Raw genomic sequence first — 16,891 nt, 5'->3', positions numbered from 1 at the left:
ATTTTAGCAGCCAGCATGAGCTATGACACCACAGGAAACAGGCTTCTGCTTCAGCGCACCACACCCGGCACCACCGGCTTCCCTCAGCAAGCAGAGTTAACGCCTTCAGCCGCGTGCTTCGGCAAGCCATCAGTGGCCTGCGCACAGATGCACAGCCTGGGCCACTACAGTGACACTTCAGCCACTGGTTTGATCCCAATTTGACACTCAGCTGAGAAATTAGTTTGCTATAAATCTGAGCTTTAAGCCTCATCAGTGCGGAAACATACAAAGAGGTTTTTCCCACATGGTCCCAAGCCAGGTTTGGTTGAGCTGGTTGTTGAGCTGGAGAAGCAGTGAGGCTCCTACGGTTCCAGGTGGTCGGAGGCACTGCTCTCTGCTCCCAGCCAGCAGATAACAGCCTGACAACGCTGCAGAGCAGGGACAGCTGTACCCAGCATCTTGTTTCCTTTCAAGAGCCTGCGGACTGGCAGAGAAATACAAGTTGCTTCTCCTAGCATGTAAAAGAGCTGGGAAATCGATCACCAAGGGAGCTCCCTCTGAATGATACCCGGGGTCACTTCACTGCCCGCGAGTTGGTTTCACTCATCTCCGTGTGCCCTGCCTGCCACCCAAACAAGGAGAGACCCACAAACCCAGCCTGACAAGCACCAGGCACTGCATGTTCACCTTCCTACGCTTATCTGGTGAGGCCTGTCTTTGAGGAGAACCCCTTTACTGAGGCTCTCGCAGCCCAGTGCCACCCAGACACTACACAAAGTTACACAACAGGAGTGCTGTACCAGCAGAAAGCCAACACGACCCAAACCCATAATTTAGACTCTTCTGTTTGCCTTGCCCCTTGAGAATTACCCCACCAAAGCTCTTTTACACCATTTATCTAGTTTACCATCAATGCTCTTTCTAAAAAGAGCCTCAAGATTCATTAGCATTAAGCTTTCATACTTTGTATTTCTATGCCATCTAATGAGTTCTGCCTAGGTTTTGAGGGCTGGGATAACCATCAGCACACTCACTATCAAGGCTGCAAACAGAACAAAACACTCCTCAATAAGATAACCAAGTTGGACTGCCAAGCATATACAAATCCAGCTCCATCAGTCCAAGGTGCACACTGCTGAGATCGGAGGAAAAGGAGTAAACACAGTGAGAAAAAATAGCAATGAGCTCACAAGGTCCACTCACCCAAGAGCACTGCATCCCTTTTCCAAAATCTATTGTCAGTAAAGTTTTGTCTTAAACTTTCAACACTCAGAAGGTATTTTTAGAGGACTTACCAGATTTCATCATCAACACGTCTACCAAAATTACTATCTTAATGTAGTAATTCATACTCAGTTTTAAAGCAGCTTATTCAGTTTTTTCATCATAGCATTCGTAACACACTCACTGCTGCACCCAGGTGCATCCTACAACCCCTCATATTTTGCTTAGATCTTAAACCAGCAGAAGTTTTACCCTAGTAGGTGACCTCTAAATAGCATTTGTCTTTCGATCATCATTTAATACAATACTTGGCACACAAACAGCTAGTAACATTACATGGAAAGCTTCTAGGAGACCGTCTTCCACATTACAAGATAATTCAAGCACCATATTTCAACAGGCAAATTTACATTTACCGAGCTAAAAAATATTCAAGAAACAAGTCCATATTTAACTGATTCATTTCATAACAGCTACAGGAAAGAGCTTGAAACCTAGCAACTCTTCCTCTTCTCTCTGCAAGGAATTGCCATTCTTCTGCCAGCTTAAGCACAGATAAAGACTGCGGCTACCAGAGCGTACAAAAGAGCTTCCTGCTGCCAAGGACAGTGGTGAGGGCAGGACCTCCTGCACAGACAGAGCCTCTTGCATGGAAAGGAGACTGGTCCAGCCTCAGAGCAGCCACAGACAGAGAACACTCCTTTTGACAGGGAAAAGCTCCCACAAGCTACAGGACACCATCGCCCTCCTCCCATAGCATTTAGCTGGCCACAGGAAACAGACTCAAGGGATAGAGAGGTACCAGGCACTGCTCTCCAACATCTCTTCACAAATTCTAACACCGCCCACAGAAAGCCTCGCTTTCTGCCCTTCTGACATTCCCAATACACTCCACTAGCAGCAATGACTATCTGTTATCTTCCAGGTCTCCGAGTGAGCCTTGCTGTAACTGCTTCCAAAGATGAACATTTGCAGCTGCACGTGGCAGGGCACACAGGACAAACCAGTACCATCACACTTGGTAACAACCGGTACCAATGCCCCAGCATGCTGAGCCAGCAGGAGGTGGAACAGACAATTCTGTTTGTCCTAAGTTGACAGGAACAGAGTACTAGGAAATGCAGAAGAATAGGTAGAGTCAGCACAACAGAGTATCAACCTCGACAAAACCCTGACCCTGAGCTAAAGCTTCTTTCCTCCCTGGATTTCCTGAAAGCAAAGCAGCCATTATACCCGGCTGGTCTGTAGGCTTCAGGCTTCACATATTCATGGTTCCCAGGTTCAAGCCAACAAGCAAACTATTCTAGAGAAAATGGCATAGGGAAAAGTCAAACTTTATTGCTCATTTGTCTGTTACAGAACAGAAGTAAGTTCAGTTAAAAACAAATTCCAGGCCATCCTTTATAGATCCTCTACACTATAGGGCACTACTTCACCAAGCAGTAAAGATACCAGACTAACACCATGCATCACTACCAACTGCTCCAACCAGACAAGCACATCAAATCAAGCTCAGCTGCATGAACTCTGAACTCAAGACCTCATAAGGCACTCTAATAATTAATCTGAAAACCTTCCCAGTTTTGGCTTTCAGCAAGATTAGCAACAGTATAGTAAATATGAAAATTATTTCCTGACCCTTAAATGTTTCTGGAGGCCAACTACACCCCAGAGCACTTCCCACCACGCTGGCCAGGCAATGCGGGCCCTGCTGCCAGGACAGGAGCAGCACACCAATCCACAGTGCACACCAGGGCATCATACTCTGCACAGCCTTGGCAGAGGCAATGCCCCCCAGTGCAGCCCCAGCAAAACTCACCGACATCTGGCTCCTTCACCAGTGCCAGCGCTCCACAAAACTGCCCTGGCTCCTCTGTGTCAGGGAGAGGCTGGAATAGGGTCACATGAAAGTGCTTGCAATTTCTAAAGGGATTACACTTACTTAAACCAAGCCCCCTTCTAGCAGTCTTAAAGGGCCTTTTCATTCCCCTAAGCTGAGCAGGGAGTGGAACAACAGCAGCGACAGCATATCACAGGCACCAGCCCTGGCCCTGCTGCCCTGCAGCCCTCAGGGAGGGCGGGCTGCCCCCAAACAGCTTCCTAAGGCTCCCTAGCCCTTTCCACTACCCTCCTCCTCACTCACTGAGACACATCACTCCCCATTTGGCTGGAGCCACCAGAAAGGCATCCCATTTCATCCCCCTACGACAATTCGAATAAAGCTACCATCACACAGTAGAGGAGGAAGCTTACCTGCCTTTGACATGCTCAGCACCGGCGACTCAAAAATACAGCTAATGTGCTATAGGTACACGTGACAGCATCACCCTCACAGGCACCAGGTGCATCTTGACTTTATTTTGGTACCTGGACTACAGGCTGTGGCAGGAACTTTAAAGATTCCCTAATGATTTTAGTGCAGAGCCTGAAGGGAGAGAACTGACGTTACACAAAAATTGAGCTTCTTCACACATGCATGATTTAGTCGTCTTGCACTAAGGACTAAAAATGGACACAAGAAAAGATCATTATCTGCAAGTGTTGATTGATGTAAGAGCACAAAAACATTGCACCTTCCCCACCCATCCCACTCTCTGTGCACCAGACAGTGCAGCATCCAAGCTCATTTTGCAGAGGCAGTTGTCAGTTATTCATTTGGGGCTATTTTTAATGTCATTTCTAACAACGCCATACAGATTGGGACCTTACCTTTCAGGAATACCCTAGTTATAAACACATCCCAACTGTCTGCACTTCCTGTATGTTAAGATGTAACACAGCACAGCCAGCTACAGACTAGAAATCAAATTTCTGCAGGTATTGAGATGCCCAAGGATCTGGCAACTTACTGCCTTCCTTGTGCATTACCTTGACTTATGCACTAAACGCTGTGTAAAACTAGCTCAATACAACAAGCTTCAGAGTGCTTTACATGAACAGGACACACGTGGCTGTCATTAAAGCACAAAAGGTGCCAACTGTAGCAGTCCCTCAGCAAGAAATGGCAGATTTACGTGAAGCATACAGTAAAATTTCACTCACTGTTACGCTGAATTCCACAGCTCAGTGTCACTTACTGAGGGAAACTTCAACTTGTACCTATAATAAAGATAAATTAAAAGCCACCTGCAGAAGGAGGACAGGCTTCTTGGTAAGCAGCCAGCAACAGAAGGAACAAGGGACTGGATGCTCCGATCTCAGTTACTCAGTCAAAAACTGGCTGAGTACAGCCTGGTAGAGTCTTCAGGAACTGAAGACTGGAAGCACAGGAAGAAGCTCCACTATCAGCTTCAGCAACAACTATTTTTTCTGGCCTGTTCACTTATCCTCTCCACCCCCCTTGCAGAAGGGCAAAGAAGATCACACATCTAGTGTGCTATGAAACGCATCACTGGGCTCCAGACCAAAAGCATGAGGAGCTGGCAGCAGCCTCCGGATTCCACTGGAAAATGCATATTGCTGCTGACTGGTCTGGAGGCTAAAAGTGTGATCCAGATCCTCAAGGGTAGCCCAGAACCTATGGATTTCCTTGCAGAGCCCTGTAGTCACTTATGCAATATCCTGTTCTACCCTAAGTATACCACATGTATTAATAAATTCACTTCGGCAACAACCTTCCTTCGTTTAAAATCAAGTGGCAGACAGGGATGAGCAGCACCCATCAATAAAATCTCATAGTTATCATTTGAATTAAAAATGCTAAAGGAGCAAATCAACTGAATTGCAGCATGAACATTACATACAAGCAAGTTGGCCAAATGATAAACTGCACCAAAGCCAGGAGAACGCACCAGCAGCAGATGTTCCAGAAGGACAGACAGCTGTGCTGGCTGTAGTGCACACTGGGGCAGAGAAAGGTGCCGATTTGTGCCCTGGGCTCCAAGCAGGGAAGAGGCAGCAGCTGCAGCACAGCTTCACTGCACAGCCCTACGCTCGCACTGGCACCAGTGAGCCACCAGGCTACGCCTAACCAGACTTCTGCTGATGCACCCTTACTCCTAGCCTTAAAACCGCCTAGCAGCGGGGAGCTTAGGCCCCAAAACCGCTGCAGAGCCACGCCTCATTGAAGTCCCATCAGAGCTTTGATCAGCACTGGCAAGTACACATCAGCAATGCAAGAAGAGAGATCCATGCTAGGGCTACACCAGTGCTGGAAAACAGTATTTTAGAACTCTGGAGGCATCCTTTACCCAATTTAATTCATCATCTGATATAGGCAGGCAACATTTTCAGTAATAAAAGTTCTACTTTAGAAGATAACTACAAAGCCATTTATTCAACACAATAAAAAAAAAGGAGGCAGGGAATTCCCATACCCCCTACACAGCAAAGCTTCCAAAATCATTAGTGACATGTTTCCAAGTTAGAGCTACTGGAGTACAACTTCTTCCTCCTCAGCCAGGCAGACAGCAGGCAGTCACATCCTGCCAGTGGTGGCTCCACACCAGGGCTGCTAGCAACTCACCACCCTGACCAGAGGGCAAAATGGGTTTCACTCTGACAGAGGGAGTTGAGAGATGAGAGCACTAAACCAGGGAAAGCAGCCATGGGTGGATCCCCACATTTACAGTCAAGTCCAGATTACTTGTATGCCGCTTAATCATAATCTTGTGCAATGGATCAATTCCTCTATTTTTGCCATTTCCTTTCCCATAAATAGACTCTTCATGCACCTCCCTGTGCTTCCCTGTAGCTGTTCCAAGCAACTAACAATGCCGTGTGCTGTTTCTTTAGAGCTAGTTTGAATAGGCCCATAGAGTAACTATTTTTGTACCTGTTTGAGCTCCTTGGAGAACATCAAAACCTAGAGGAGATTAAAAAAATTAAAAATCACACTGATGCTTTTTCCACAGGATGAGGTGGTAAAAATCGAAACAAAACCATTCATATTCTATGTTCTAGGTAGCTTTGGGGTTTGTTTGGGTTTCCTTTGGTTTGGTTTTGCAAACAGCCATCTGTTATGTGCCTGCTTCCTGGAGTAGGTGCTGTTCTCTGGAGAAGCACCTTCTGCTACAGCCTCTGCGACCTCACAGCAGGGCTGGCAGCCACACTTCCCATGTCCAACACATGACACGAACCACATCCCCTACAGCTCAAAGGGCAGGCAGCACAGGCAGCATTCCCACAGCAGCTCTGTGCCCCTCTGAGGCACCCGCAAGTCCCAAACAAGCATTGCGGGTCACACTGGGCACTGCATATCCCTATTCTGATTCCAGCTGTTCCTATCACAACTCAGCTCCAGCAGTCACCACCACCACTGGGAGCATGCTGGACTTTGAGCAGACATGGGGAGGGCAGCTTTTCCCCCACCCCTAAACTTGCCTTAGCTGGATTCTTCCCTCCCCAGCTTCATTCCAAAGACAGGGGATTTCCCAGTGCCATTAACAGCTGCAAAGGCCCAGCTCCAGGGGTTACATGGAGTGCCTAGTAGCCAAGACACATTTCCAGACAGCTAAGACGCTTTCCAACCCCAGCATCCAGTGGATGTCTGCCAAAAGCACAAGCAGCTATTTCGCTGGAAGGGGCTCAAAACAAGACCAAGACAGGATGCTAACAGGACAGGCACGAGCTGCAGAGAAACCACATGGACAGCGAGCACTTGAGGCTTGCCAGCCAACAAACTAAACACTCCGTCCCTATGTAGGTCTCTTAATTCACCTGCTGTTAAGAACTGCTGTAAGGGTAACTTGGGACTGAGAACAAATTAAAAAGCCATGCCCAAATTCTGCTTATCATTCCAGAGACTTTACACAGGGATGACAGCATGGAGATCACTGCTGTGACTGAGCTCTTCCTTCCAAAGGATTCTTGTCTTTAGATAAAGAATCCAGAAGCATAGTATCTGTTTCCCTGTGCTCTGTTCTTCAGCTGAGGGACAATGAGCATTCCAGCCCCTGGGTAAGAAGAGGGGCTGTGCACAGGGCAGCCTGTCCCAGCCATCTCAAGGGCTGCCTGGGTGTGGCAGGGAGAGCCTTTGGCCAGCTCACAGCTTATGCAGTATCTGAACAGCAGCCAGACTTCTAGGAGCTAGAGCACAGCCCTACTGTGGGATGAGAGTGCCCAGACTATGAGCCATCCCTCCAAATTTAACTGCCAGCACAACCGAGCATGAGGCAACGCTGTTTCATCATCCTGTGACTTTCAGCTTTATCCTTTCCAGTGTGCTAGACAAATCCTGCAACTTCCTTTCAGTACAGGGTCCCATTTCAGCTGGCTGCCTTCTCAGATCTATTTAGGTCATGGTTCCCTAAAACACACGATTTCCCCGAAGTGCCTCAGTTCTACAATTTTTGATACTCAGTTTCCCCACCCACATTTGCTTTCCTCGCCATCAATCCATTTTAGGTTCTCAACAGCTCTGTTGGGACTCTTCACGGTTTCTAAGAGACCAGCTTGTGATTGCCGAGTTTTCCTAATATAGAAGAGAGTAGCCACAACACCAGGGTACACAGAGCCCTGTGTCCTGAAAGGCTACAAAGGGGCATGGAGCTGTATGGGGTGCGGCAAGAGCAGTGCTGGCCGGTGCAGGGTTCGGTCCTACCACCACCGCAAGCCACCCCAAATGGTCTGCACCCTCCCACTGCTGGCTTGACATCAGCACTCTGTGACTACACCACAAGCAGGACCAAAGAATGAACGAAGCCAGGAATAACTCCTATTATTTTTTCCAGCAGCACCATTGCATTGGTCCCATTCACTCCATTTCCAGGGCACTGCTACAGCACAGATTACAAGGAAGAGGGAAGGGTAAGACAGCTTTTCAGGTACAACTGGACAAGATGGGCCAAGCTATCAAGCCACTTCTTGTTCTTGGCTTCCAGGCACTCCAGCTCCAGCCTTTACAGTAGCTCCAACTTACAACCCGTTGGTGAGACTTAACCCTCATCTAGCCCCATGCACACACACCACTAACCCAGTTTTTCTGCTGAAGTAGCAGAACAGAACTGATGCTCTACTGAGCGGGGCTGTCTGTTGCAGCACAAGGCAGGGATACAGACAGGAGCAAAACTTCACAGTGGCAGCAAGCCATCAAAGCTCTGAAACATGCAACTAAGTTGATCCAGTTCGTTCAAGGCTGCAATTAAAATGCACACTCTCGAAAACAGGAGATACCCAGCAACCAGCTTTTTTTTTCAGCATGAATGAAAGTTTCAAAGCTGAGGCACAGGAGAAGCAGCTGGTTACCTCTACCGACTGTCACTTTTGGTGCTTAGTGGCAGAAGAGACTGCTCAGAGGTGAGCCAAGTACAGAGCGAGTGACAAAGCCTATTACATGGCATTTGTCAGAACTGTAGCAGCAAAGGAGAAGCAGAACAGCCTTCTGTCAGGTTTCTACTAATTATTTAGCGTTCGTCAGTACAAACACTAAGATTGTGCCCTATTTCTTGCCCATAATGCTGAAGCAGGTATTGTTCAGGACATCTCATCGTCAGTGGATTGCTCTGATCTTTCAGCAACTGGGAAGTCACAGCAATTCCATTTACTGTATCTTTTGATAGAGAGATTCAAGACAGATACTACAGTGATATATTCTTACAGCTGAAGATGCTGACATGTATCCTTGTTCAAAAGGGATCTCTACCCTGTTCTGTCAGATGTACAAAGGGGATCAAACTGAGGGTAACATGTTGCATTGCAGCTTGATGTCAACCTTCAACTCGAGATGTTGTTAACAAACCACACAGCAAGATAAAGCAAAAACCCCACAAACTTGGGGGTTGTCGAGTTTTAACTTGCATCTGCATGTACACTGTCACCACAACACCCTCAGCATGCATTGTGTCCACCACCAGTGCAGAAGACATTGCTGTCTACAGAATCCACATGGTCTGAAATGTTTGCAGCAGCAAGTCATGGAAAGAAGAGTAAGAACATTCCAAGCCCTCAAGAACTTACTGCTAGAACCCACTGCTTCCACTCTGTTGTGGCTGGGTCAGAACACCATCCTTGTGAAGTGCAGTTTAGTGTTTTAAGCCATAAAAAGATTATGTCAGCAGGCACTTTTGGATTTTTGAACACCAAGTTCAGACAACAGAGGCTCCTTGCTTGCTTTTTGAAGCAAAGGACTAACGTTAAAGCAGAAAGGAAAGCATGTCGTCTGAGTATTCCAGGAGAGAATAAGATATAGTTCAGCTCCAATAAAGGCAGCACAACAGAGCTGCAGGCTGGAGGACTAAGACACACTGCTTATTCAAGTACCTTCTTGGTTTAGCAATACTATGGTGCTGAATAAGAACAGTCTCATAGCCCACCACCTTCCCAACCATGGACTCAGAGCTTTCAGGTATGACAAGTAATATCAGCCTTTGCTGACCCCATTATCCAAGTTGTGCGTAACCTCACAGGTTGAAGCAGCTCAAAAGGAAGAGTCACATGTAACAGTTCATTCCTACAGCAGCTTCTCGTTCTCTAAGAGGTTGGGGATATTGTCTAGAACATAATCATTTTACTGCTCTCTGCTTCTTGCACTTCAACAATGCAAACATATTCATGTTGAGTGCTCTTTGGTGAAAAATACAGATAACACAACAAAAACCCAGTTGCTGCACAGCACATTCCCAGTTTCCCTAATATACAGACATATGCAGGGGCAAATGAAATAATCAGATGTTGGTAAAATTGTTGATGCTTAAGCTTTTGATCTCATAAGACTCACAGGGCAGAGTTATCTTAACACCTGGCATGTAACTTATAGCAGTTACAAATGGTAAAGTAGAAGAGTAACACCTATCTTAGGCGTGCTGTGCAATGTCTGCATTCATGAATGCTGTCAAACAAAACTTAGTAGAATGCATTAATGTAATGAGAAACAATTTCATACCATGCTTAAAGGACAAGACACACCCCAAACAACCAAACCGTCACCATTCTGCACATTGCTACTGCTCAGACACCAGATATCCTGTGGTCTCAGCTGCACCATAAGCTACAATACAAGCAAGTTTCTTTCAAACCATCCCACTTTCCAGGCAATTTTGCTTTCTTGACATACATTCAGAGAGAAAAAAAGACTGATTCATAAGTGTTTACTAAGGAGAAGAGGAAAATCAGATATGCAGATGAACAAAAGCGGCTCAAGGCTGCAGGAATTCATTAGTCTTACTTTAAAAAGAAAATGCATGGAGAACATAGGAAGGCATATGATCACGAAACAGCTGTTTTCAAACATGCTTCAAGTAAGATACTGACAGCAAGTCAATGTGCTCCCCCTAAAAAAAAAAAAGGACCCCCCTGAGGTTTTACAGTATTTCCACTTCAGTACAGGGAAGTTTGTTCTCCCAGGTAGCCTTCCTCTACTTAACAAGTAAGTTGACCAACAGAGCTTGAAACCTGCAAGAGAGCACAGCTCAGGCCGGACCTTGCATGCTATGCCATTCCCATTCACTGCTTCAGATATCCTCATCCTGATCTCTTCTGAGATTCCATGTTTCTCTGCACAGGATCTCTGCTGGCAGAGAAAGGAGTCTGTCTCTTCCCCCTCCTAGTCTATCATCCCATTCTTGCCCAACCACACATTTCTGTAGACAGCAGATCAGATACAGAGCTTTTTACCTCCTCTAAGGGCACCCCTGCACTTCTGTGTGTAGCTGCTGTAAACTGGCAATGGCCAAAGGGAAAGAAGCCTAGCAAGGCCAAATGCTCGCATTTCTCAGCCTGGGAATGGGATGAGAATCAAGCATCATTTCTTCATCCAACGTTCGTTCTTTCTAATAGGTTCCTCAGAACAACTACAACTTCAGAGATGGTGGAACAGCTAGGAAAATGCATTTTTCAGGAGTCATACCATTAAAAATCTCTTTACAGAGTGTGTTCTTCCCATTTAGTACAAGTTCAACAAGCTGCTACACAAAGGCCAGGAATTTGACTGCTGCACGCTGCCCCTGGAGGATCTCACATTCATACCAAGGGACATATCCTCTCTGGGCTGCGCCGGAAAGAAGCGGCACTGCATCACCACCCACACACTGCAGCTGCTGCAGTCACAACTGTCTCCGGCGGGTGCAAGGCCCAAATTGCTGCAGGTTCAGGCTTTACAACTCTGGACAGTTGCAGCTGATCCCAAGAGTTTACAGCAAGTAAGACTGCCAGCGACTGTCTCTGCCTACACCCCTGCCATATGCTGCACAACCTTTACACGTTACAGCAAGAGTCAGCATCGGGTACTGGAGTCCAGAGGTGGGCTGTGTGCCCACAGCTTCCCAAGCACTAGAAACAGTCATGGAAGTGTTAAAGAGGTTTTCTCAAGAGAGTAGCCTTCCATTAATCCAGAGACTCCAGCCTGCTTTAGAAGTTTGGATGGGATAAACCCAAATTCCTTTGATGCAGTGTTATTGGCTGCACCATGCAAATCGTGCCATTCCCACACAGCCTCAGGGAAAATCAAACCATGAACTGGCTGCTTACAAGTGCTCTTAATGTACATCAGTTAATTGCCCTGGATTATTCCTGGGCAGGGAGGGATTTCTACTTTTCCATGTCTGCAACAGCAGAGACTCTTCACAGGGTGACACTGATTTCTACTATAACCATTTAGCAGAAAGAGAAACGAGAGGGACACAGACCCGAGGAGCCAGGGTTGAGGTCTTGGAATGCTTTTCCAAGTGGAACTCCCTGTAGTCCTCAGGGATTGAGCACAGACAGCAGCTCGATTGTGGAATTCAGGGAGGCCCCCTTGCTGCACAGAAAGGGGGGAAAAGGGGAAAAAGAAAAAAAAAAAAAAAAGTCATCCACCAAATAAGGTTGTTTGAGCTGCCCCAAGCCAGGAAAGGGTCCAGGAGATGACGTAGCTGGAGGAAGCTTTCAGTCAGCTTCCTTTAGCATCTGGAGCAGAGCCAGGGCTACCTCCACCCAATGAGTTCTCTGGAAAGTGTCAGTGGATCAGCATTGGGCCATCCAGGCAGCAGCTTGAGAAAGGTCTGGTCCCCACACGCCCAGCTGGTCCAGGAAAAGGCAGGAGGCACTGGAATCACTCAGCTTCAGTTCATCAGTGGCCTTCCCCGCAGCTGCCCAGGGTCCTCAGCAAGGCTGGGTAGAGGATTTCACACCGGAGCAGGCATCACACATAGAACAACTGAAACAAGTTTCCTCTAGAGGCAGCGGTGCCATTTCCTGACACAAAAGGAGCCCATATTAAGGCATCTTATGAACTGTCCTCACGAGAAAAGCAAGAGTTGTAATTAACCTTCAGGGGTGATTAATCAGATGAGACAGAGTCACTCTGGGTAAGTGCTGCTGCCCCATGTAGGTCCAGCAAAGGGACTATCAAGTAACACTCGGGGACATTCAGGGCAAAAAGCAAGAGACATTCAGCCCCTGACACTGGGCACTCCGCTCCCACGGGATTCTTACAGCAGGAGCAGATCTAAAGCTTTCCTCCAGCTCCTTCTGTTACATGCACCACACCAATCTGCCTCTTCCCCAGCAGTTTCAAACAACTTATCAAGGAGTCAGAAATGAAACAAAGGACTCAGTTTAAAACCTTTAGCTTTCCAGAACCTCCAGTGTGACCAGCACTCTTCAGCCTCACACTGTCACGTTGATTTTCTAAAGCCTGGACCAGGACTACCAACTCAGTGCAGGCACTCAGAAGAGTAATGGCTCGCTACAGCCCAGAGCACCCCTAACTGATGTCTTCTGCACAGCACTGCCGGGCTGGGGCAAGGCTCTCCACGGGAAGGGGAGGAGAGATTTTACCAGGACATGAAAACAAAGCAAATGCTAAGTTTATCTCAGTGGTGTTCTCTAAACTCCCTGTTTAACTTTCTCAGAGAAAGCCCAGGAGTACCAAATAGACTTTGCCCACTCTAAGGCTTAACTGCTTCCTCTGCGCAACAGCTAAAAACCCTGCTACTCCCACAGAATCTGGGAACTGAGCTGATAAAGACGATACCAGCTAGGGCAGAAAGGCCTTTCCTGCTTTATAACACCCCATGATAGGTAGAGAACTACAGACCATCCTCTGTAGACCAGTCCGGAATTTGACCTGGTTCCACTGTACACTCCACATGTTCTGACCATTGCTACTTCTGCAGTACAAAGTCACCCGATGCTCACCAAAAGCAGGGACAGATACTTCAGTGTAAAGCCACATCCTGGGGAGCTCTCTGTTCTACAATCACTCCGTCTATCTGACGGAGCTAGAAGGGTTTGATGGAGGGAGTCTGCCTAAGTTAGCACCAGTGCTACACCAGAGCCTGCCTGACTCTGCTCAGCGCTGCCAAGCTTTCCAAGGCATGCCGAGCAAGGGAGAGGAGACAACACCAAAGGGCTGGTCCCCAGATAAGACAGAGACATCTGGAATGCTTCTGGCGCTCCTTCACAGCATAACAGGATCCAAACCCAGGGCATCAAAGGAAAAGGGTCCATCATTACAAGCCACGGTTTGCATCACTGTCCACCCTTCCTCTTAGCTTTCAAAGCCCCTAGCAAATTCCACAAGAACAAAAAAAAAGGATCACCCAAAAAAGTGCAGCACTCTGCTTATAGTGGGCACTTCCTTGCAGTGTTTGGTACCAAGTAGCTACATATCAAGAAACTGACTATCTAGAAGATTATTTTATTCCTATCGCAGGCTGTCAGTCACCTCTTTCCAACCAAACTCTGTTTGGAAAACTTTGTGGTTCCAAAAAGCAAAGGGAGATATACTTCCAGGAGCTCTGGAGTCCAACTGGGAACTAGGACTGTCAATTTAGGAGACAGACAGGGTCCCTACTGGCTGTCACTACATTGAGGTTTAGAAACTATTAAGGGAAAAAGGCAACAGCAAAAGAGACTTTAAAAAAAAAATCCTAACCGGGTCTCAGCTCTCTGATGCTATGAATCTCGCTCTTCTTTTGTGCCAAAGGCTTCATACCGGTCCAAGGTGATTTTCTCTGCAGCAATACTTTGCCCTAGAAACCTGGAGATGTACTTAATGTTCTGAACAGAGAGAAACACTTAGTTCTGTTAATACAATAGGAGGAGTCCAAATTTTAACATATCTTGGGTTTAAGCTTTCTGTACACAAGAGATTAGCTCTGATTAAACCCATTCTGTATGAGTAATGACTATGTTACCTAAAGCAGAACTGCTCAAGGCCCAGGGACAGGACAGTGGAATCCCCCCTTCATCCACCATGGATGCTCACATTCCAAGTTGTCCGTGGTCTATCCATCCATACAGCCACTAAGTAAGTGCAAAATAGTTAATGAAGCCTGATAAAGAAATGTTGTTTTTTCTAATAATAAAGTATCAGCCCATTACATGAGCATGACTGGCACACAAAAGGTCATTTTCCCTCCCATTCCTCCAACTAAAGACGGTTTTTGTAATCCTGAAGTTAAAGTGATTAACAGTGGGGCTTGGACTAGCCATCAACCGGACAGCTCATTCATTTCTACCAGGATTTGGAACAGAGCGTGACTTCCAGCTCTGCCCAGCCCAAAATGACTCAGAGAGACTGGAGCACCAGTCAGTAGGGATGAGATCAGAGCCAGATCATGGTCAGACCTCTCACAGCTTGATAACGGCTCACAAGACACATTTTAGCAATCTTATTTCCACTCCTCTGCAATACAAAACCAGGGGGGCAGTGAGGTGGGTATTACATGCCCTCTTTGGTGTGTGCTTTAACTGCTTACATCTTGCAAACTTCCCAGAACAAAACCGTAAGCCACAGTTGGTTGCTTAACTGTAAGATCACTAGACGGAACAGCAAATCTCTCCTGCGGAGTGCATGGCTGGATCAACAGGCCGATCCATGATGAACTTTCCACGCAGCCTGTCAAGCCTCCAGCAGCCAAAGCCCCAGTCGTGCAGACACTGCACTTCACAAGAGCAAACCATGTGCCATCAGTTCGAAGGTTACCAGAGTTAATCCTGCATCCCTATTAACCACGCACAAAAGCACAATGCTGCTCATAACGAGCCTCACGTAACAAGACAGCAAACTCTAGCTAGCTGTGTTAACATTTAGCCTAGCTTAACCACCAGCAAGGAACTCGGAACTCAACAGGTTCTTCTGCTCAAGCCGTGGAGCAGCATGTTCTGTCAGCCTCGTGAGATGAGTGATAAGAGCTACCAAGCACTTCAGACACAAATGCTTTTCCTGCCCAGCCAGAACTGTTCCCTGGAACATTTCCTCCATCTGTCGTCTTCACAATGGATTTATTTTTGTGATGGAAGCCCACATACAGCTACCTCCGACTGCTCGAGTTTCACCCACATCTGACCCTGACTGAGGGAAGTCGCTGGCATTCCACTGTTTCGTTAATTAAGCGGCTATTAACAAATCTTAAACTAGCACACCACTAGTCATGTTGCTTTCACATGAAGAACCGATTACAGTTACGCCAGCACATCCTGTTCCTGCAAACCACAGCTCAAGAAATAGATGTGTAAAACACTCCTCCAGTTGAGTCTGCAGCTCAGGCTGCGGGGCAGGAAACCGGAGCCTGCAGCTCTCGCCCCACAGGCGCAGACATCCGAGCCGTGCTGCGGAATCTGCGGCGTGCAACACCGCCTCGTGCAACACCGCCTCGCTGCAAAGCACTTGCTTTTCTCTTCATCCATCCCGGTTTCCGAAAGCAGAACCGCTCCCTCAGACACAGCAAGCGGCGGCCGCGAGCGGGAGCCCAGCCCAGGGCGCGCCCGGCGCTCCGCGCGACTCCGGCCTCGCCCGCTCGGGATCCCTCGGCTGATTCGCACTCGGCCCAACGGCAAACTCCGGCGGAAAGCTCCCAACTACATTTTACAGAGAAGCGCCACGGCCGGAGCCGCTTCCGTTAACCCCGCTGAACTTGTTGCCCGTGCTTTTGGGGGGATTTACTTCAATCCTCGCTAATCACCGCCGATACCCGAAAGGAGACCTTTCCGGAGTCTCAGGAATCACCGTCTTAACCTTTAAGTGTCCCAAGTTCGACGTCCCTTAAAGCTGTTGAACTCGGTTATGGTGTCGGAGGGCAGCAGGAAAAGCAGAAGGTAGCCATAGGCATTTAGCATCCATTTTGAAGTAATAAAATTAAACTATCCATTAAAAAAAAAAAAAAAAAAAAGCAACAACGGGGGTGGATTCCGTTTCCTCTCGCGCTCGCAAGGGCCGTGGGTTCCCGGGCTTTTCCTCTCCGCCGAACGACACGCAGGCTCGGCACGGGGCGTGCTGGGGCCGCTCCGGATCCCCCCTCCCGCCGGGACGAGATCGGCCTGCAGCGACCGCCCGGAGCCACCGCCCCGCCGGGAGCGCCCCCTGTGCCCTCGAACGGGCGTTTCCCAGCGGGGCAGCGGCCCCGGGCGGGGGAGGCGCTGCCCTGAGCCCCTCTCCCCGCGGCGGCACCCACCGTTTTCGGCATCCTGGCGGCGGACGGCGCTGGGCAGCTCGCTCCGACTGCGCCGCTGGTGGCTCCGCGCTGCTTCTAACGGGACTCCGTGCCGCGCCCCGCCGCTCGCCCGCTCCGGCACCGCCCCGCCCCCGGCACCGCCCACACTGCCTCCGCCCCCGCCCCCGCCCGCCCGGTCTGGTCCGCGGTTCCCTGCAGGCGGCGCGGGCGAGGCCGGGATTCCCCGCGGTTCTTCTCGCTGCTCGAGGCGGTCCCAGCCCCGGTCCCGGCCTCGGCTCCGGCTCCCGCTCCCGCTCCCGCAGCCTCCGCGTTCCGCGGGCTCTCGATGAATTCTCGGTCGCCGGCCGGCACCACGCGCGATGGGGACAGCC

General features: G+C 48.5%; 1 protein-coding gene across 1 annotated transcript in view; it reads right to left on the bottom strand.

Annotated features, from left to right (window-relative positions):
- Positions 1-16,655, bottom strand: part of MSN (moesin) — a 36,605-nt gene extending 19,950 nt beyond the window's left edge. The window contains exon 1 of the mRNA XM_054076044.1: positions 16,521-16,655. Within this exon, the coding sequence (XP_053932019.1) occupies positions 16,521-16,532 (12 nt within the window). The 5' untranslated portion in view covers positions 16,533-16,655. The remainder of the gene's footprint in view (positions 1-16,520) is intronic.
- Between the last annotated feature and the right edge of the window lie 236 nt (positions 16,656-16,891).

Source organism: Cuculus canorus, chromosome 10 (assembly GCF_017976375.1).
Source record: "Cuculus canorus isolate bCucCan1 chromosome 10, bCucCan1.pri, whole genome shotgun sequence".
Lineage (NCBI taxonomy): Eukaryota > Metazoa > Chordata > Aves > Cuculiformes > Cuculidae > Cuculus > Cuculus canorus.
Note: the sequence above shows the minus strand (reverse complement) of the source record. Positions and strands in the feature narration are given on the sequence as shown.